This window comes from Capricornis sumatraensis, chromosome 7 (assembly GCF_032405125.1).
Source record: "Capricornis sumatraensis isolate serow.1 chromosome 7, serow.2, whole genome shotgun sequence".
NCBI classification, from domain to species: Eukaryota; Metazoa; Chordata; class Mammalia; order Artiodactyla; family Bovidae; genus Capricornis; species Capricornis sumatraensis.
The window spans coordinates 71,425,948-71,446,094 of record NC_091075.1 but is presented as its reverse complement, the minus strand read 5'-3'; the positions used below and the strand labels follow the sequence as shown (position 1 = coordinate 71,446,094).

Below are 20,147 nucleotides of genomic sequence, written 5' to 3'. Positions count from 1 at the left end.
GGCAGTGTAGACCGGTTCTACAAGATGTGATGGAACTGAAGATACATGATGAAATTTGCATCTTCAAAGACTGTTGAGAGGCAAGTGGCTGCTGTCATTAACAATGGGAAAGTAACCACTAAATTACTAAGGTCTTTTCAGTTTTTTTTTTTGACCATCGTGGTGGCTGATTTGGCCAACTTCACATAAACATGTTATCTTTAAATCTTGAGCATGACAAAGACAATGATCAGTTTCCTAGACTTTATCTCCCTGCCACCAACTCAGTCATTTCCCCAGACCTCAGAACCCTGTCTGAGCAGCCGTTGCCTTTGGAAAATGAACTCTCCCTTGTTGCATACACTTCCTGTATAGTGAGTCAGTAATATTATCAACTCATTCAGCAAAACTCCTAAAGGTCCATGAATGGAAGTGGGGGCAAGGCAGACAGTATATGTGTATCTTGAGGGGATTAAATAATATTAATCCAGACACCAAGTGAAGTGCTATGCAACCAAAAAGTGAGATCTATACATACTCACAATGACTGTGTTTGGATCCTTAGGTTCTACTTGGAGAACTCAAACAGTGGTTTGTGGAATATTGGGTGAAAAGTGTTGTAGATTATTCTGTAAAGTGTTATCTTAATTTTCTTTTAAAAAACAATAAAATAAAAAGTATGTGGGTATGTATACTTAATAAGTATTTAAATTTTTAGGAAAAATGTATAATGGTTACTTATGGGGAATAGGAAGGGTCGACTGGACAAGAAGGAACTCTGGCTTCTTGCTTTATATATGTAGAGAAAGAATTTTTGATGGGATTACAGATAATTTTTACCTGTTTGGGCTTTTCAATGCCTTTTGGAGGTAAAGAAATACTAAGTCACAGGTGTAAGCCCTGTGAGGACAGGGATTTGATCTGATGCGTCTACTGCCATAGTTTCCCTGCTATAGTGGTATCATGCACATAATAGATGCCTGAGAAATGTTTTGGGGTACATCCTGAATGCACTACATATATTTTTATCATTTTTTGGAAGAGTCGTTGGGACAAAAATATATACAGATAGAAAATAACAGGTGTCCAGACTAGAAGCAGAGTCCAGCTCCATCTAGCTTTAAAGATGGACCTTAGCTAGGCAACTTTCTGTCCATCTCTTCTCCCAGTTTGGTCCTCAGCTCTAGGAAAAATTAGTGCTTTCTCTCTAGCTCCATGCTGTTTCTACACATCATTTAGTTTGGATGTCCTGGGCTTCCTGGGGCACTCAGGAAAGACATAGACCTGGTCTGGCAAGGGATTCCTGCCTCAGCTCTGACCAGTGCTGTGTATCTGGGCTCTCTCCCCTGGATCTTGGGGCCCTACTCAGCCCCAGGCTTCCTCCCAGAGTACCTTTCTCCTGCTCTGATGCAAATGAGTTGACTCTTAGAGCCACTCCTCTTTACTCTATTAGCTAGAGGCACTTCTTATTTAACCTTCATCCGTTAGCCCTTTAGATTAATGTTTTGGTCACAGCTCAGATATAGAAAGCAGACACCGCTCTCATCATTTTAAAGAAAATGTGATTTCATATAAGGAATTAAGTACCTGTAGTATCTGAAAGAGCTGGAGAAGTGGGATCTAGACCAGGTATGTAGAAATGAGCCCCGAACATCATCACACACCTGGTTCCAACAGAACCAGTACCTCTGCCACAGCCAGGGGAGTGGGCATGGTGCCACCACGAGGCTGCCATTGAATCTCTTGGCTTGAAGAGCATGCCAGCGAAGCTGGAGACAGCTTCTGTGTTTGCTCATCCTGATAAATACACAGCCCAGTTCAGTGCTTGCCACCTGAGGGTAAAGGGGTAGGTGGATGGATCCTGGACTATGGGTCTAATTCAGAATGGTATTTCTTACATTCTTAATTCTAAGTGAGAGAGAGGTTAGCATGTAGGTTAACATCAGCCTTTGGGTTCATAACCCAGCTCTGCTCCTTACTAACTGTGTGACCTTAGGCAAATTACTTTACCTCTCTGAGCTTAGTTCCTCTTAGCTACTTTTATTAGCTCCTTCATAAAAGTGCTCTGATGATTAGGTGAGTTGATACATATAAGGCTTTTCAGGACACAAGCCAACACAGACCGTGTTATGTAAGTGCTGGCTGTAACCGTTGTTGTAAAGGACGAAATAGACCTTCTCTTTGTCCTCTTTTGTAGCGTTTCATTGATTCCTTTGTTAGGAGATGGGCTACACAGAAAGGGGGTCATTCTCAAGTTGACTTTCCCGTTAGCTGTGACATATGGTCAGAATTTACTACTCATACCCCTTTGTTTGGAAAAGTCATGTATGTCCATAGACTCTGTTGACCAGATACGTAAGCCCCAGTTTTGCCTTTATAGCAAGCCTTCTTCTGCTTTCGTTTCTGACTGCAAATGTTCCAGTTTAATGGGAGGCTTAACCCTCTTTCTGAATGTCAGCGTTTCATGTGCTGCTGTTCCTCAGATGACTCAGGTCAAGGAGCTTAAGAGCCCTTTCAGACAAAACACTGTATGACTCTTGCTTGACTGGCTTTGGCAAAACTCTCAAAGTGCTGTGCTGTGTTGGAGGAAACGTCCCACAGATGGGTACCATCTTCTGTGCCTCTGGCATGTTGAACAAGAGCCTTTAGAACCTGCAGGGCCCAAGGAGGCTCAATTCATCTTGTGCCTGGTGAAATAGGGCCTCTGAACAGTCTGTAGGCCCAGTCTCTTCATCAGCAATCCCCAGCCCTGGCCACCAGCTGTCCTTTTCCAAGTGCTAAGCTCTGTTCTTCCTCCTGATTCTATCTACCTAACTCCAGACCTGCTGACATCCTTTTTGAAAGCATTTACGTGAGATAGTGTAAACCAGGGGCCGGGGAGCTTGACTCTCTCCTGCAGCCTAACTTCTAACTGCCTGTGTGTGAATTCAAGCAAGTTGATTAATAGCTTTGGGCTTTGATTTCCTTATATTGACGTTAAAGGGACTAGACTGAAAACTTTAAAGGTCATCTGCTTGTGGTTTGAGGGATGGATGGATGGATGGATGGATGGATGAACAGATAGACGAATAAAGCACTTTTTAATCTCCAGAACAAACCATTATCCTTAAGAAGATGAAAGGAGGAAAAAAATCAGTCATAGTATATAACAAAAGATAAAAATAAATAAGCCATGGAGTAGTCAAAGCCCAAAGCCAAAATCAGTTATGAAGAAAAGTTTTTTCTGTGCGATCTTGGACTGAAACAAAGTAAATATCCTCTGTACGAGTCTAGTTCTCCTGGGAAGTTGGTTGTTTAGAGTCAGTTTTGCAGAAAAGAAGCATTTGCAGCAGAAAGACTAAGAGGGGCCCCGGCTGCACCAGTATCAACCAGCAAAAGCCAGGGTCAGCAGCACAACCAAAGGGATATGGTTGTGGCATCAACAGTTTTCTTGGAACTGATCTCCTTGGCCATCTACAGGTGGCCAAATTTAAGAAGATGTTGGAGTTTGTTTTTCAGAATTGTCTCTGACTTATGTGTAATGTCAGAAACTGTTGCTGTGCTCAGAACCTTTCTTCAAGGATTGGAATCAGGTCAGTAAGAACCTTCTGGACTGAATCATATGTTATCTCCACCATGAAAAGGAACCAAAGACATAGAAACAAGTATTTTATTTTTCATATTCTGATTAACTATGGGATATTAAAAGTCCAGTTTGTTCTGGAACAGATACTGACCGTTTAATGACAAAAAGAGAGTTTCTATTTGTTTTGAAACCTCATCTATTTCATGTGTAACACCCATGGAGGTCTCATTAGGTTCTGCCAAACCTTCAAGCTAGCCTCATGAGACTGTCATACAGGGCCACGTTGCGATCTCCACGGCCCTAAGCGTGTTTGCCTTCATGGCTCTCTTCCTATATTAATATATATATATATATTTATGTGAATAAATATTTATTAAGTATTATATGGGGCTTCCCTGGTGGCTCAGATGGTAAAGAATCTGCAGCTTCAGTCCCTGGATTGGGAAGATCCCCTGGAGAAGGACGTGACACTCTAGTATTCTTGCCTGGAGAAATCCCTTGGACAGAGGAGTCCGGCCGGCTGCAGTCCATGGGTCACAAAAAGTTGGACACAATTGAGTGACTAACACTGAGACTAAAGTATTATGTAATAAAATTTATAAATATATTCATTTGAATATATATGTTGAGTATATAATACATGTATTTATATGAATATTCTTGTATTTGCATATGTTCAATTGTGTACATGTAATTATACAGTTACATTGGTATAGAGACAAATCTATTTATATTATATATCAAAACATTATCTTTCACCTAAAAGTTCATAATTTTCTTCTGATTTTAAAAGAAATTAATACATTTTCATGGATTGCTAACAGTCTCATGGGCCCTAGGCATCATGCATTCTGTGCCTAGTGCTTCAGTCATCCCTGTGCTCATAGCCCCCACTGGCACCAGTCTGCCCAGGATAGGAACATAGCTCACCCATAGGCAGCGGCGGGCATTTTTCTGCTCTGGAGTAACCGTTGTGCCCATCCATGAAGCAGTCCATGCAGCTACCCAGGAGCTGTTTGGTTTGGTCCCAGAGTGACAGCTGAGGGGTGAAGGAACTAGACTCACAAGGAAGGAAGGGTGGGGACAGGAGTCTCCTGGCTTAAAACTCCCATATCCTATAGGAGCCACTTTCTCTGAACCAGCTCCACAGACATGGTTCTAGCATTCTTCCAAGGGGACATGCCAATTATACAAGGGTCATTGTACTCAGAGAAGCGCAAAGCCCTGACTTTCTGTCCAGTATTTATAGTTCTCCCCATCTAATGCAATTTACTAAGCGGGGGTCATTTTTATCATAGGCAATCTTGCTTGGCTAGAGTTTGACATTCTTCCCTTATCAGGTTTCCAGGGAAACAGAGCTCAAAAGTTAACCAAAGGTCAAATTCTTATGCAGAAGGGAAAAGAGGTTTAATAATCCTTTGCCTACCACAAGCAACCTGCCAGTTATTAAGGAAATAACTAATACTTCAATTCAGACTTTGCGGTATGTCTGTGGTAGAAACAGACTATGTGGGTTCCCCAAACTGTATTTCTGTTTCCTTCTGGCACGATTAGACCACATTTTCCAAGTTCCCTTGCAGGTAGATGTAGGTTTGTGATTAATTCTGACCCGTGAACAATGGGTATACATGATACAGATCACCTTCACCCCATAAAAATCTCTCTGGAAATGCTCCACACTGTCTCTTTCATCCTCAGTTGATGAGATGCAAAGGCTTCCATGTGGGATTCCAGAGCCCTAGGGGGTGGCAGGGGGTGCTCAACAGCAGGAACACGGATGTCTGTCTGAATGATTGTGTAGAGCATAGACCCCCTACTGCCAGGACACGCTGAATGTGTTAGAAGCAAGAAGTAGAGATGAATTTGTCTGTGTTTTTAATCCCTCTCCTTCCCTGCTGAAAGATGAACTGCCAGTGAATGTTTGATTAGGAAAATTAAATTATTCTCGTTAACATCTCATGAAGTCAAACTACGCAACTGATCTCCCCTCTGTTCCTCTCTAACACATGAGGAAAACTGAACAGGGCCCTAGGGAAAGACATCTGTCTTCCCATCACCCCCTTCTATGGGCCTTTGCTGAGAAGTAAGCAGCTTCTGGCTGAATAGAAAATTTCATAATAGTTAGAGGAGTCTCATCTAGGAAGCTACTGCCAGGGCTTCCCTGGGGGCTCAGTGTTAAAGAATCCACCCACCAATGCAGTAGACATAGGTTTGATCCCTGGTCCAGGAAGATCCCACATGCCGAGAAGCAGCTAAGCCGACACGCCACCACCTCCTGAGCCTTTGCCCCTCAGCAAGAGAAGCCACTGCAACGCGAAGCCCCCACACCGCCCCTAGAGAGCAGCCCCCACTCACCACAACTAGGGAAAAGCCAGGACAGCAAAGAATACCCAGCACAGGGAAAAAAAAGACTCAAAGTCTTAAAATAAAAAAAAAGAAGACTCTACTGCCAAAGCCATTCATTCTAGTCAGATTTCAGTGACACGATTTGGGGCAGAAAAAAATCCAGACTGAGTAAGGAAGAAGCCAAAAGTTCTCATGATTAAAACCCTGATTGGGGAAACTAAGAAATGTGTTTGCTAACGAATCATGAGACAAGTATTGCTTTGAACCTGAAAAGTCTTTTCCTAAATCGAGCTCTTTAAATGAACGATGTTATTTAGTTGTTCTGTGCTTAGTTGTTTTAAAGACGAATTTAGAAGTCTTTTTCTATATAATATTTAAAAGTGGCAAAACACCTTTTTTTTTTTTTCTTGACTGTGCTGCTCAGCTTGTGGGATCTCAGTTCCCTGATCAGGGATTGAACTTGGGCCCTAGCAGTAAAAGCACCAAGTCCTAATCACTGGACCGTAAATCACTATAAATTCTCTCTCTCTCTCTCTCTCTCTTTTTAATTGAAGTAGAGTTGTTTGCAATATTGTTAGTTCAGGTATATAGTACATTGATTCAGTTATATGTATATTATTATTTTTCAGATTATTTTCCCTTATAGGTTATTACAAAACATCAAGTATAGTTCCCTGTGTTACACAATAGGTCCTTGTTGATTATCTGTTTTACATATAATAGTGTGTATATGTTAATCCCAACCTTCTAATTTATCCCTCCCTACCCCTTTCCTTTTGATAGCCATGTTTCTTTTCCATGTCTGTGGGTCTTTTCTGTTTTGTAAATAAGTTCATTTGTATCATTTTTTTAGATTCGACATATAAGTGACATCTATTTGTCTTTTTCTGGCTTCCTTCACTTAGTATGATAATCTTTAGGTCCATCCATGTTGCTGCAAATAGCCTTATTCTTTCTTGTGGCTGAGCAATATTCTGTGTGTGTGTGTGTGTGTGTGTGTGTGTGTGTGTGTGTGTATACGCCACATCTCCTTATTCTTTCTTATGGCTGAGTAATACTCTGTATGTGTGTGTGTGTCTGTATACACCACATCACCTTATTCTTTCTTATGGCTGAGTAATACTCTCTGTATGTGTGTGTGTGCGTGTATGTGTGTGTACACCACATCCCCTTATTCTTTCTTATGGCTGAGTAATAATACTGTCTGTATCTGTGTGTGTGTGCGTGTGTGTGTGTGTACACCGCATTGCCTTATTCTTTCTTGTGGCTGAGTAATACTCTCTGTGTGTATGTGTATGTGTGTGTGTGTGTGTGTGTGTGTATGTGTGTGTATACACCACACCTTCTTTATCCATTCCTCTGTCAGTGGACATTTAGGTTGTTTCCATGTCCTGGCTATTGTAGATAGTGCTGCAGTGAACATTGGGGTGCATGTATCTTTAAATTAACCATACTTATATCATTTAATGAAGTTTTGGTTACCAGTGAAAATAGAAAAAAGAAAAATGCTGAAAGCAGTTTAAACAAGAAAGGTAATGTATTGGATTCTGTGATTTAACAGCCAGAGCAGGGACAGCTTCAAGTGGTAAGGAACCATTGCTGGGGTGATGCTAACAAAATAACAGAGAGGAGCAGGTTCCCGCTTGCTTTCCCTGCCTTCCAATGTCCTTCCTGGGCTCCTGTGGGCAGATTCGAACAGATCTAGATGGCAAAGCACAAATATGGTTGGCAGGCCAGCCTCCCAGAACTGAGCATGGAAGAGAGGATTTGGGCTTGAGAGACAGCTTAATAACCATCACATCTCATTATAAAAAATGATATTTCAAAATTGCCATCATGGGGCTTCCCTCCCCACCCCCAGAGTTGGACCATAAAGAAAGCTGAGCACCAAAGAATAGATGCTTTTGAACTGTGGTGTTGGAGAAGACTCTTGCGAGTCCCTCGGACTGCAAGGAGATCCAGCCGGTCCACCCTAAAGGAGACCAGTCCTGAGTGTTCATTGGAAGGACTGATGCTAAAGCTGACACTCCAATACTTTGGCCGCCTGATGCAAACAACTGACTCCTTGGAACAGATCCTGATGCTGGGACAGATTGAAGGCAGGAGGAGAAGGGGACAACAGAGGATGAGATGGTTGGATGGCATCAATGGACATGAGTTTGAGTAAATTCCAAGAGTTGGCAATGGACAGGGAGGCCTGGCGTACTGCAGTCCATGGGGTCGCAAAGAGTCAGACATGACTGAGCGACTGAAGTGAACTGAACTGGGGCTTCCCTGGTGGCTCACCAGTAGAGAATCAGCCTGCCAATGCAGGAAACATGGATTTGATCCCTGGGCTGGGAAGATCCCACATGCTGCGGAGCAGCTAAGCCCATGTGCTTTAACTGTTGAGCCTGCTCTCTAGAGACTGGGAGCCACAACTACTGAAGTCCACGTGCCCTAGAGCCCATGCTGTGCAGCAAGGGAAGCCCCAGCATCACATCTAGGGAGTAGCCCCACCTCCCTGCAACTAGAAAAGCCCATGCAACACTGAAGGCCCAACACAGCCAAAATTAAAAATAAAATTACTTTTAAAAATTGCTCTCATGTGAGAATGTCATGTGAATGTCATAGGAGAGAGTTCAGTCAAGAGAAAAAATGAGTATTACAGAGGTATGAGAGGCAGTTCATTAAGAAAAGCACTTTGACTATTTCTCTGGATTGTGTGATGTGCCTGTTATCTGTGACTTTTCCATACTTAATTTGTGGCTGCTTTTCTCAATCTAAATAAATGTTATCTACATATCTTAAAAAAATAATAAAACGTGTTTACAGCCCTGCCCAGTAACATTCCATGATCACAAAGTCCCAAGAATGAAGGTGTTAACGGAATAGCACTTCTAAATCTCTGCTCACCCTCAAGGGGAGGGTGACTCGAAGGGCCTTTCTCCCTGGAGCTGCATTCCGCAGGGCTGAGCTGAAAGTAGAGCAAGGGAGGAAGGGGTTGTCTAACCCTCCACGCTTCCTTCTTTTCCTGTCTCCAGTCTACACAGGGGCTTCTGGGGCCCTGAGCACAGTCCTGTCACCCTGGTACCCTGTGCCTTGCACAGAGGGGGCCCCGACATAATGTTTTTGCTGGACAACAGGATGGCCTTTTTCCTATGCCTGAGCTCTTCTTGGGGTCACTACTCATCCTACTTACTGAAGGTGCATCCTATGGTGAGCAACAGCCTTCTTTTGGTTTCTGTAGGTTGAGGGCTATACTCCTTCCTCTCTTAAATGTGTCAGCCTATGTGTATCTCTCTGGTTCTGCCCAATGTTAGTCCATATAACTATAGGTAGACTAATAAAAGAAATAACTATAAGCTCCGGGAAAGAAAAGTGGGCTTTTTATTTATCTTCGCTTTGTGCTTTGTAACAGAATTTTATTAAGCTGCAAGTAGCAGAGATCTGAAACTCAATGGCTCAAACATGCAAGGTTTTGTCTTGTCACATATGTAGGTTCTGATTCAGTCCATCTGTGCTGTAGTAATGCCATGAGTCTCCACTGACCCAGATTTCTTCCAGCCCTCTGCTCTAGCATCTCCAAGAAATGGTTCAGTTTTCCACAGTGGCTGCTGGGGCTGCTGCCATCTCTTTCATATTCCAGGCAGCAGAAAAGAGAAAGGGGAGGAAAGCTTCAAGAAGACCCACTCCCCTTCTTCTTGCATATCATTCTCCAAAACTTCTAGACTCAGCAGCAAGAAAGGCTGCAGAATGAAGTCTTTCAGCCAATTGATCATGTGTCTGGCCAAAAACTGGTTCTATTTCTAAGGAAGCAGTTGATGAATATTTGATAAGTTAGCAGAGTATTGGCCAAAGGACTTCTCCTTGGAGAGCAGTTTAGAGAGATTAAAGTTTAAGAGATTAAATATCCAGAAAGGCTGAGATGGTAGAAAATTACTCAAGACAGTTTACTCGGGGAGGAGGATTTGGAAAATTCAGAGGCCATTCTGTGAACTTTTTTTTTAACATTGAAAATACATATTGGATTGTTACAATTCCAGAAATATACCTGTTAATTTCTGAAGTTTTGGAAAAAGAAGAAAATAGAGTATCCCCCACTCGCAGAACCTAGCATTAGCCCTCGTTTACATTTTTGTGTGCTTTATTCCAACCTCTTCCAGACATAAATAACTTATTAATTTTTAACAAGTAAGGAAAAAAAGACTGTTCTTGATCTGTGGGAGTATGTGTGGGTGTAGATGTGTGTGTGTGGTAGTGTTTTAACTGTGCTTTGTGAAAAAGGAATACAGTGAAAAGACTTCCTCCCACCTTCGTCTCTTGTCCGGTCCCCCACTTCATGATCACTGCTCATGGTGGTTCTGTATATCACACCGGAGTTTATTTTTTGCATGTTTCAGCAAGTGCAAACTTTCATATTCCCTTTGGCACATTTTACACAAACGCCCATTATCCATACTGTTCCTCATCTTGCTTTCTCCACTCACAGTTTATTCTCACCTTGCTTTTTCCTATCAACACAGAGTTCCCCTCTAAACTTCCACAGCATTCCTTCATGGAGATGGATTCCATAAGCAGCTCCCTACTGATGGGCACATGAGTTTCCAATCTTTTGCTGTAACAAATAGACTTTTATGGATCTCATTTGCATACAGTAGCACATTTGTAGGATTAAGTTTTAGATGTGGGATTGCTAGGTCAGATGCATTCATAACTTTGATAGGTATCTCCAGATTACTCTCTGTGCTGACTGTAACAATTTACACTCCCACCAGCAGTATATGAGCATGTCTGTTTCCCTATGACCTCGTCAAAAGAATGTATTTTCAAACCTCTGCTTTTTTGCCTGTATGATAAATTTTAAAAATCTAACTTGGCGTTACAGCTTTATAATGAGGAGGTCGACTTGTAGTTTTGTTTGTTTATAAAATTCCCTGTCTCTGCACAGTGCTCTCCCTTTCATGAGCATCTGCCTATGAGAACTCTGGGCATGCCATGGTCTGTTTGATTAATAAACAGAGGAGAGCTGCAGCTTCAATTCAACAGTTGTTATTTCTCCCTGCATCTTATCCCTGTTAAATGCACTAGTTGCCTTCTAGCTAAGTGATTGTTTAGGATTGTGATGATTTATACCCTGATTTACTTCTAAGATATTTCAAGTAAGAAAGTTGGAATAAGGGGAAACTAAGAGTAAAACGTGACTGTAGGGAAAGCAGGACGAGGCCAGATATGAAGTCAGCACCCCAGATGTCCTCAACACTGGCTAGAGGTCGGTCACAGATCTGGCCAGTACAAAGAGAGACACAGTTCACCGCATCTCTGCAGCGCTGGCTTTCCTGAGTCTGTGATAGATCACCGCATCTCTGCAGCACTGGCTTTCCTGAGTCTGTGGTAGATCACTGCATCTCTGCAGCGCTGGCTTTCCTGAGTCTGTGATAGATCACCGCATCTCTGCAGCACTGGCTTTCCTGAGTCTGTGGTAGATCACCGCATCTCTGCAGCGCTGTCTTTCCTGAGTCTGTGATAGATACAGCAGAGTGCTTTGAGGGTAGACACCCCTCTTCCTTCACGCTTCATGGTTTCACTGGGGTGCCATACAGAACTGGAGCAACAAAGGCAGCAACACGACTGGGAGGAAAGCAGTCCAGCTGATGGGAAGGGAAGGAGAGAGGAAAAGCTTGGTAGTAGGGAGACCCAAGGAGAGGAGGAAGGGAATTTGCTTAGAATACACATTGGTCAGAGGCAGCTGTCTCCAAATATTACCAAAACCTGGATAGATGTAGCACCATTTACCAAACTGTAGGTGTTGTAAATTCACATCAACTTAATTCTACTGAAATTCTTTTTTTCTTTAATTTATTCATTTATTTAACTGTGCCAGGTCTTAGTTGTGACATGTGGAATCTTTAGTTGCAGCATGTGGGATCCAGTTCCATGATCAGGGATTGAACCCAGGCCCCCTGCGTTGGGAGTGTCTAGGGAAGTCCCCTACTGAAATTCTTATTGTTCACGTGGCATCCTTTCTCTAAGTCCTGACCTTGGTCAGATTTCTTTGGGGTAACTTGGCTTCTTTTTCTGGGCAAGTTGTACTTGGAGTTGACTTTTCTAGAAAAAAGAGATTGCTTTGGGCTTGGTTAGTGACAGTACATTGTAAGAAAACATTTGGGATCCTAAGGAAGGGAGCATAATTCTAAGGATGTTTAGGAAAGACCTGAGAGCATCTTCATGTCTATCTAAGTTGACAGTATTTTGCTTTTCAGCATACTTCATGCTGAAGGGAATGGCAAACCACTTCAGTCTTCTTGCCTTGAGGACCCCATGAAGAGTATGAAAAAGCAAAAAGATAGGACACTGAAAGATGAGCTCCCCACATCAGTAGGTGCCCAATATGCTACTAGAGAAGAGTGGGGAAATAGCTCCAGAAAGAATTAAGGGGCTGAATCAAAGCGAAAACAGCATCCAGCTGTGGATGTGACTGGTGATAGAAATCAAGTCCGAAGCATAGAAACCTGGAATGTGAAGTCCATAAATCAAGGTAAATTGGAAGTGGTCAAACAGGAGATGGCAAGAATGAATATCGACATTTTAGGAATCAGTACGCTAAAATGGACCAGAATGGGTGAATTTAATTCAGATGACCATTATAACTACTATTGTAGGCAAGAATCCCTTAGAAGAAATGGAGTAGCCCTCAGTATCAACAAAAGAGTCCAAAATGCAATATTTGGGTGCAGTCTCAAAAAACAAAAAAAATGATCTCTGTTCATTTCCAAGGCAAACCATTCATTATCACAGTAATCCAAGTCTATGCCCCAACCACTAATGCCAAAGAAGCTGAAGTGGAACATTTCTGTGAAGACCTACAAGACCTTCTAGAACTTACATCACAAAAAGGTGTCCTTTTCATCATAGGGAACTGGAATGCAAAAATAGGAAGTCAAGGGATACCTGGAGTAACAGGCAAGTTTGGCCCTGGAGTACAAAATGGAACAGGGCAAGGGCTAACAGAGTTTTGCCAAGAGAATGCACCAGTCATAATAAACACCCTCTCCCAACAACACAAGAGATGACTCTACACATGGACTTCACCAGATGATCAACACCAAAATCAGACTGATTATATTCTTCGCAGTCGAAGATGGAGAAGTTCTATGTAGTCAGTGAAAACAAGACCGGGAGCTGACTGTGGCTCAGATCATGAACTCCTTATTGCCAAATTCAGACTTAAATTGAAGAAAGTAGGGGAAATCTCTAGACCATTCAGGTATGACCTAAATCTAATCCCTTTTGATTATACAGTGGAAGTGACAGATAGATTCAAAGGATTATATCTGATAGAGAGAGTGCCTGAAGAACTATGGACAGAGGTTCCTAACACTGTACAGGAGGCAGTGATCGAAACCGTCCCCAAGAAAAAGAAATGCAAAAAGCGAAAATGGTTGTCTGAGGAGGGCTTACAGATAGCTGAGAAAAGAAGAGAAGCAAAAGGAAAAGGAGAAAAGGAAAGATATATCCATCTGAATGGAGAGTTCCAAACGATAGCAAGGAGAGATAAGAAAGCCTTCCTAAATGATCAACACAAAGAAAGAGAGGGAAATAATAGAATGGGAAAGACTAGCAATCTCTTCAAGAAAATTAAAGATACCAAGGGAACAGTTCGTGCAAAGATGGGTAAAATAAAGGACAGAAATGGTATGTACCTAACAGAAGCAGAAGATATTAGGAAGAGGTGGCAAGAATTCACAGGAGAACTATACAGAAAAGATCTTAATGACCCAGATAACCATGATGGTGGGACAACTTATCTAGAGCCAGACATCCTGGAATGTGAAGTCAAGTGGCCCTTAGCAAGCATCTCTATGAACAAAGCTAGTGGAGGTGATGGAATTCCAGCTGAGCTATTTCAAATTCTAAAAGATGATGCTGTGAAAGTGCGACACTCAATATGCCAGCAAATTTGGAAAACTCAGCAGTGGCCACAGGACTGGAAAAGATCCATTTTCATTCTAATCCCAAAGAAAGACAATGCCAAAGAATGTTGAGAATACTGAATAATTGTTCTCATCTCACACGCTGGCAAAGTAATGCTCAAAATTCTCCAAGCTAGGTTTCAACAGTACATGAACCAAGAACCTCCAGAAATTCAAGCTGGTTTTTAGAAAAGGCAGGATAGCCAGAGATCAAATTGCCAACATCTGCTGGATCTTAGAGAATGCAAGAGAGTTCCAGAGAAACGTCTACTTCTGCTTCATTGACTATGCTAAAGCCTTTGACTGTGGATCACAACAAACTGTGGAAAATTTTTCAAGAGATGGGAATACCAGACCACCTTACCTGTCTCCTGAGAAATCTGTATGCAGGTCAAGAAGCAACAGTTAGCACTGGACATGGAACAACAGACTGGTTCCAAATAGGGAAAGGAGTATGTCAAGGCTGTATATTGTCACCCTGCTTATTTAACTTACATTGTGTGAAATGCCAGGCTGGACGAAGCACAAGCTGGAACCAAATTGCTGGGAGAAATATCAATAACCTCAGATAGGCAAATGACACCACCCTTATGGCAGAAAATGAAGAGAAACTAAAGAGCCTCTTGATGAAAGTGAAAGAGGAGAGTGAAAAAGTTGGCTTAAAACTCAACATTCAAAAAATGAAGATCATGGCAACCAGTCCCATCTCTTCATGGCAAAAAGATGGGGAAACAATGGAAACAGTGAGAGACTTTATTTTGGCGGCTCCAAAATCACTGCAGATGGTGACTGCAGCTATGAAATTAAAAGACACTTTTTCCTTGGAAGAAAAGCTATGACCAACCTAGACAGCATGTTAAAAAGCAGAGACATTACTTTGCCAGCAAATGTCCATCTAATCAAACCTATGGTTTTTCCAGTAGTCATGTATGGATGTGAGAATTAGACCATAAAGAAAGCTGAGTGCCAAAGAATTGATGCTTTTGAACTGTGGTATTGGAGAAGACTCTTGAGAGTCCCTTGGACTGCAAGGAGATCAAACCAGTCAATCCTAAAGGAAATCAAACCTGAATATTCATTGGAAGGACTGATGCTGATGCTGCAGTTCCAATACACTGCCCACCTGATGCAAAGAGCTGGCTCATTAGAAAAGACCTGAATGCTGGAAAAGATTGAAGGCAGGAGGAGAAGGGGGCGACAGAGATGAGATGGTTGGATGGCATCACTGACTTGACGAACATGAGTTTGAGCAAGCTCTGGGAGTTGGTAATGGACAGGGGAGGGTTGGTGATGGACACGTTAGGGAAGCCTAGCGTGCTGCAGTCTTTTGGGTTGCAAAGAGTCGGACATGACTGAGCAACTGAAATGAACTTATACTTCATACATTAAATTGTCACTTTAAATCTAGATTGAAAAATTAGCCATCCTATAACTATAGCTCTGGTAAGAGTTGTTTGCTTGTGGAAGGGAGTATGAGAAACAAAAAATAGTGCCAGTGTAGTGGAATAAACATTTTTCCCAAAAAATCAATGTTGTTATATTATCTTTTCACACACACACAAAACCATCGCCATTGCTCAGGATCAAAAATAAACTTGTTTTGCTTCATTTGGTACAGGTAAAGCTATCCTCTCTCCAGACAAACCAAACAAACTCTTTTACTTACAGCACAATATTTTGTCTTTCCAGGCATCCTATAAACCATTGTTGAAGCAGGTCGTGGAGGAAATATTTAATCCCGAGAAGCCAGATCCAGTTGACATTGAACACATGTCTTCGGGCCTCACTGATCTCCTTAAAACTGGATTCAGCATGTTCATGAAGGTAAAGTCACCATGACGAGGTAATCCTAAGTGTAATGCTATCTTTGCTGGACTTGAAAATGCTGGTACCTCTTTAACCCTGGTGAGTATCACCGAAGAGAATGTCTGGCCTTTCTGAAACCAGGTACAATCTTCATGTAACTTTTGCTTATAAACAGCCTGACCCTCTAGCTTCCCTTGACCTAAGTATTATGATCTTTTGTGATCAATAGGTAAGGACATAGCCCTCCAGGGTAGCACTACTGAAAATATCCCTCCTGGTTTACGTTTTCACTTAACACAAATCCACATACAGATCTTAGTGGTAGTCTTGTACCCTTAATTCTAGAGCTTACTGTGTGGATAACAAGTAACTCTTCTCAGTCATATAACCAGCATCATCCCAAAATCCATTTGAAAATGACTTTTATTTTGGCTTAGCAGACTCCCCGGTGACAAGTATGAGAATTTCTCTGGCTAATATCGAGGCTAAGTCAAAATTACCAAACCGCCTTTGCAGTGGAGATGAAAGGAGGCAAAGTACACAAATGTGATCTATTTTTAACCCACTGTAAAGTTTCTAAATTTAAAAAGATCTACATGAGATTACAGGCTGACCTCCTCGTCTATGCCAGGATTTCGGTTGTAATAACTCTTGGAAATAACAGAATGTTTTGCCAGTTTCAAAGCATCTTTGAAATCATAAATTAATCTTCATAGACGATCTGGCCTTTCAGAGTTCAATAAATGCATATGCCAGGAAAACTGGTCCGCTCCAAAAGCCAGAGGGCGGAAGCCAGTCAGACTCTAAACCAAGCAGTGAGCAGCTGGAATGGATGCTAGGCCTCCTCCCCAGTGCTCCCAGTCGTCATCAACTTCTGATGCAACATGTGGCTGGGCATTTTCCCTCTATCTGTTTTTTGTTTCTTGTTTTTAATAATACAGCACAGATCAGCTTCTCAAAAGTGTTCAAGGGCTCCTGTGTAGATGTGAGCCAGGGTTGTCTAGCAGCTCTTCATACTGGCTGGTTTTTACAGATGCTTCCCGGCTAGACATGCTCTCGGACTTTCTCTGCCTGAGCACTCTATTGCTTCATTCATAAGCTTGGACTTAACCTTGAAGAGAAACTAAAATAAGGAGTGTGGACTTCCCTGCCCTGGTCGCTCAGGTCTGAGGACAGCCCACTGTGACCTTTTGCAGTCAGCCTGCTGCATCCATAGTCTGGCCAAGGGCCCAAGTGGAGGCTCGAACCCGCCCATGCTCTGCTCACTGCGGGAGTTTCTGATTTGCAAAGAGGCACGGTGTCAGTGAGACACCTAACTTGCCCGAACATAGCTCTCCAGTGATGTTCCACAAAAGAACAGTTTCCTGGCAAAAGGGTTCTGTGACAAAATATGTTCAGAAAACCCTCAATTAAACAGAAAATTAAACCAAAAGTCTTTGCTGTCATATGTCACAGTGCCTTTAATACACTAATGGGCTTTGCAACTCTCCGACGGCCGACAGAGACCATCTGTTGTAGGAGGACTGTCCACTTGCGTTTTCCATCACTGTTTCATGAACCATGAGACATCACACCTTTTAATTACCCTTTTAAACTCTACAGTGTGTTTTCTGCAGCTCTCCTCGCAGTTGGAAGCTTCACTGTCCCAAGACGGGCTTTGCCTGGGGAGATGTTTAGAACTGTCCTGGGCCATCACTGGGCTGCCATGTTTCTCTCCATTCAAATCCCTGGAGTTAGGGCTCATGCAGAGATGCTCCTGCCCCCAGAGATGGATCCCAAAGGGAGGTTTCCATTTAACAGATTCAGGAAAAAGAATCATGCATTCTCCCAGCAGCTGCCAGGACCCACTGCTCAGCCCCCAGCTGCTGGGCCTCTGCACTCACTTACCAGGGGCATCTCATGTGTCTGCAGGTGGTGGGAGAGTCTTGGTGGGCTAGGCAGACCCTCCCCACCCCAGCACCCCAAGGGAGAATCGTTTCATTTTATTTCTACCTGGGCCTCTATGGCTGGCTCTTACCATCATTCCAGAGAACTTGGCAAGGAAAGTTACTGGCAGCCGACGTGTCAGGGTTTGAAAAACCTGCAGTAAATGAAAAGAAGAACACTAGGGCTTTGAGGAACCACCTTTGATTTCCCGTGGAGCTCCATCTTTGACATAGGGGTGCGCCATCAGGAGAGGGTGTCTTCTACTTTGATTTAAGGCTGGTGGAAAGAAGAGGATGTGGAGGGAGGCGGCAGAGGCTCTCATGGCCGCGGCCATTCACCAGTCTCCCTGGTCCTGTTCTCTGAGGCTTCTCACTACCAAAGTCAGGCAGCTAAGCTGTGGTCACCTGTACCCGGGGATCAGCCATTCTCACATTCAAACCTCACGATGACCCTTTCATTATCCCTGCTTTACCCATGGGGAAACTGAAGCCCAGAAGGGGTACGCAGCAGACAGAAACTTTCAGAAGGCTAGGGTTGGGCCGTCCTCCCCCCTGGGATGCCAGGATTCGTCCCTAGACCTATCTTATTCCAAAGTCCACTCTCTTAACACACAACATTTCTTGGCACCAGGATGCTACTCGGTATTCTCTTGGAAGTTCAGTATTCATGTGTCATAAATCCTTTTCTTCCTGATGCCTCATTAGCACAGATGCTCTCCCTCTCCAGTATCTATGCAGTGCCTCAATCAGCTCCCGGCCCAGAGTGATCCTCAGAACAGCCCAGGTGAGGGTGCTCTCCCGGGGTCATCTGCTGGCACTGCTTCTCTGGGACTCAGTCCAGGGGACTCATGGGCCGTACAGCCCCGCGAGGAGAAATGCGTGCAGTGGTGTTGGGTTGCCTCCACACGCTACAGCTTCATTCTGTATCAGCGGCCAACAGCCGTTGCTTTCCTGCCACTCACTGCCCTACTCTTTGCCTCTGGGGCCTGTTTCCCCCCTTCTCACTCAGAGCCAACCGAAGCTGAGCCTGAAAGGAGCAAACAAACAGAACCTGATGGAATAAAGTTGTCCATGTGGCCTCCTTCTCAGCTTGGGGTGCTACTCGTCCAAACGAGAGAGCCGCGGTGCTGGAAAGGGAGCTGAGCTGCTCGCCTCTGGTTTCACAGATGACATCGGCTCAGAGTCATCAGAGGGAGGACCTGTAGCCTAGGCAGGGGGTGAGAAGCCAGGGAGAGATGTGCTAGTAAGTAGACCAGTAGATGTTCCCGCAGGGTGTGCTGTGGGCCCCACAGCGGTGATAGGAAGACCATAGGAGAGGGGTTTCCAGGCCCCAGGGTATCGTCAGGGCTCCATACCTTCTGCACACACCTCTGCGGCTGCACATACTCCTTGCTTTATCATTATACATCTTTATCATTACACATTGAAGTGAAGTGAAAGTCACTCAGTCATGTCTGACTCTCTGCAGACTATAAATTGAGGAGGATAATAGTAGCCACTTTATAGGGCTGTTGTGAGAATGAAGTGAGTTCATACATACAGAGTATTTACAATGGTGCCTGTCCTACAGTAAGTGGTAAGTACATATTTGCTATTTTTATTTTTACAAGTTCATGGTCCTGGTCTGAGTGTGGTTCCCAAGAGCCACCTTGAGAATCTTTGTATCCCTGTGCGGAGCCAACATGTGGGCATTTGGTGCTTACAGATCGACGGCTGAGTGAACAAGTGAATCACATAGGAGAGACTAGACACCTCCCCGCAGAGCCACGAGCATGTCCTCTCTCACTCCTGACTTGTTCTTGCTAAGGGACATGGAGTCTCAGCGCCTGTGGGCAGCTGTGTTTGTACGACCGCACTGTGGTTTTCCAGACCCCCTTGTTCTCCCCTGTGAGTCCAACCTAGGTGTCCTCAGTCTCAGGGGACACAGACCGTCCCGCCTGGGGCAAGCTGTAGAGCCTGTGAGATTCCGTACATGTGCTGTGATGAGATGGTTCAAGGAAGGAGAGGCCAGCTGGGCTAGACCCTGACCACCTGGGGGATGGAGGCAGAAGCCCAAAACAACTCGGGCCCCTAACTCCACCAGGAGCCCTACAGAAGCTGTCTCCACATCCCGGGAGAGGGCAAATGCTCCACCCCACAAGTGCCCCTCAGACAGCCTCTGTGCTGTAGGGAAATGAGACTTCCATTCCAGATGCTCCAAAGTGGCTCACAGCATTCAGTCTCATTGATGTATGTGTCTGCAGATGGTGGAAGTTAGGGGATACGCCCATATGTCCAAGATTCTCTGCAGCAAACAAATCCTCTGTGAGAGGGAAGTCAAGGCGGCTGGGTTCTGCCCTTAGTACAGTCAGAACCTCATGTGCTGATATCAGACTGCAGCTTGTTAAAGTCACTTTCCTTCCATTGCTTTAGCACGCTTTCCTGTATAAATCAGACTCTCCAGACAAGTCTCTCATCCCCACCTGTCCCGGTTATCAATGGGTGCATCAGAAGCCGTGTTGAAACACTGGCTTTAAATATCATTGATCATTTATTTTGTTCATGAATGTGCTGTCTGGGCAGAGCTCAGCAGAG

General features: G+C 43.7%; 1 protein-coding gene across 1 annotated transcript in view; it reads left to right on the top strand.

Annotated features, from left to right (window-relative positions):
- SCFD2 (sec1 family domain containing 2) overlaps positions 1–20,147 on the top strand; it is a 397,757-nt gene that overhangs the window by 350,898 nt on the left and 26,712 nt on the right. The window contains exon 7 of the mRNA XM_068975329.1: positions 15,532–15,666. Coding sequence (XP_068831430.1) covers positions 15,532–15,666 — 135 coding nt within the window. The remainder of the gene's footprint in view (positions 1–15,531; positions 15,667–20,147) is intronic.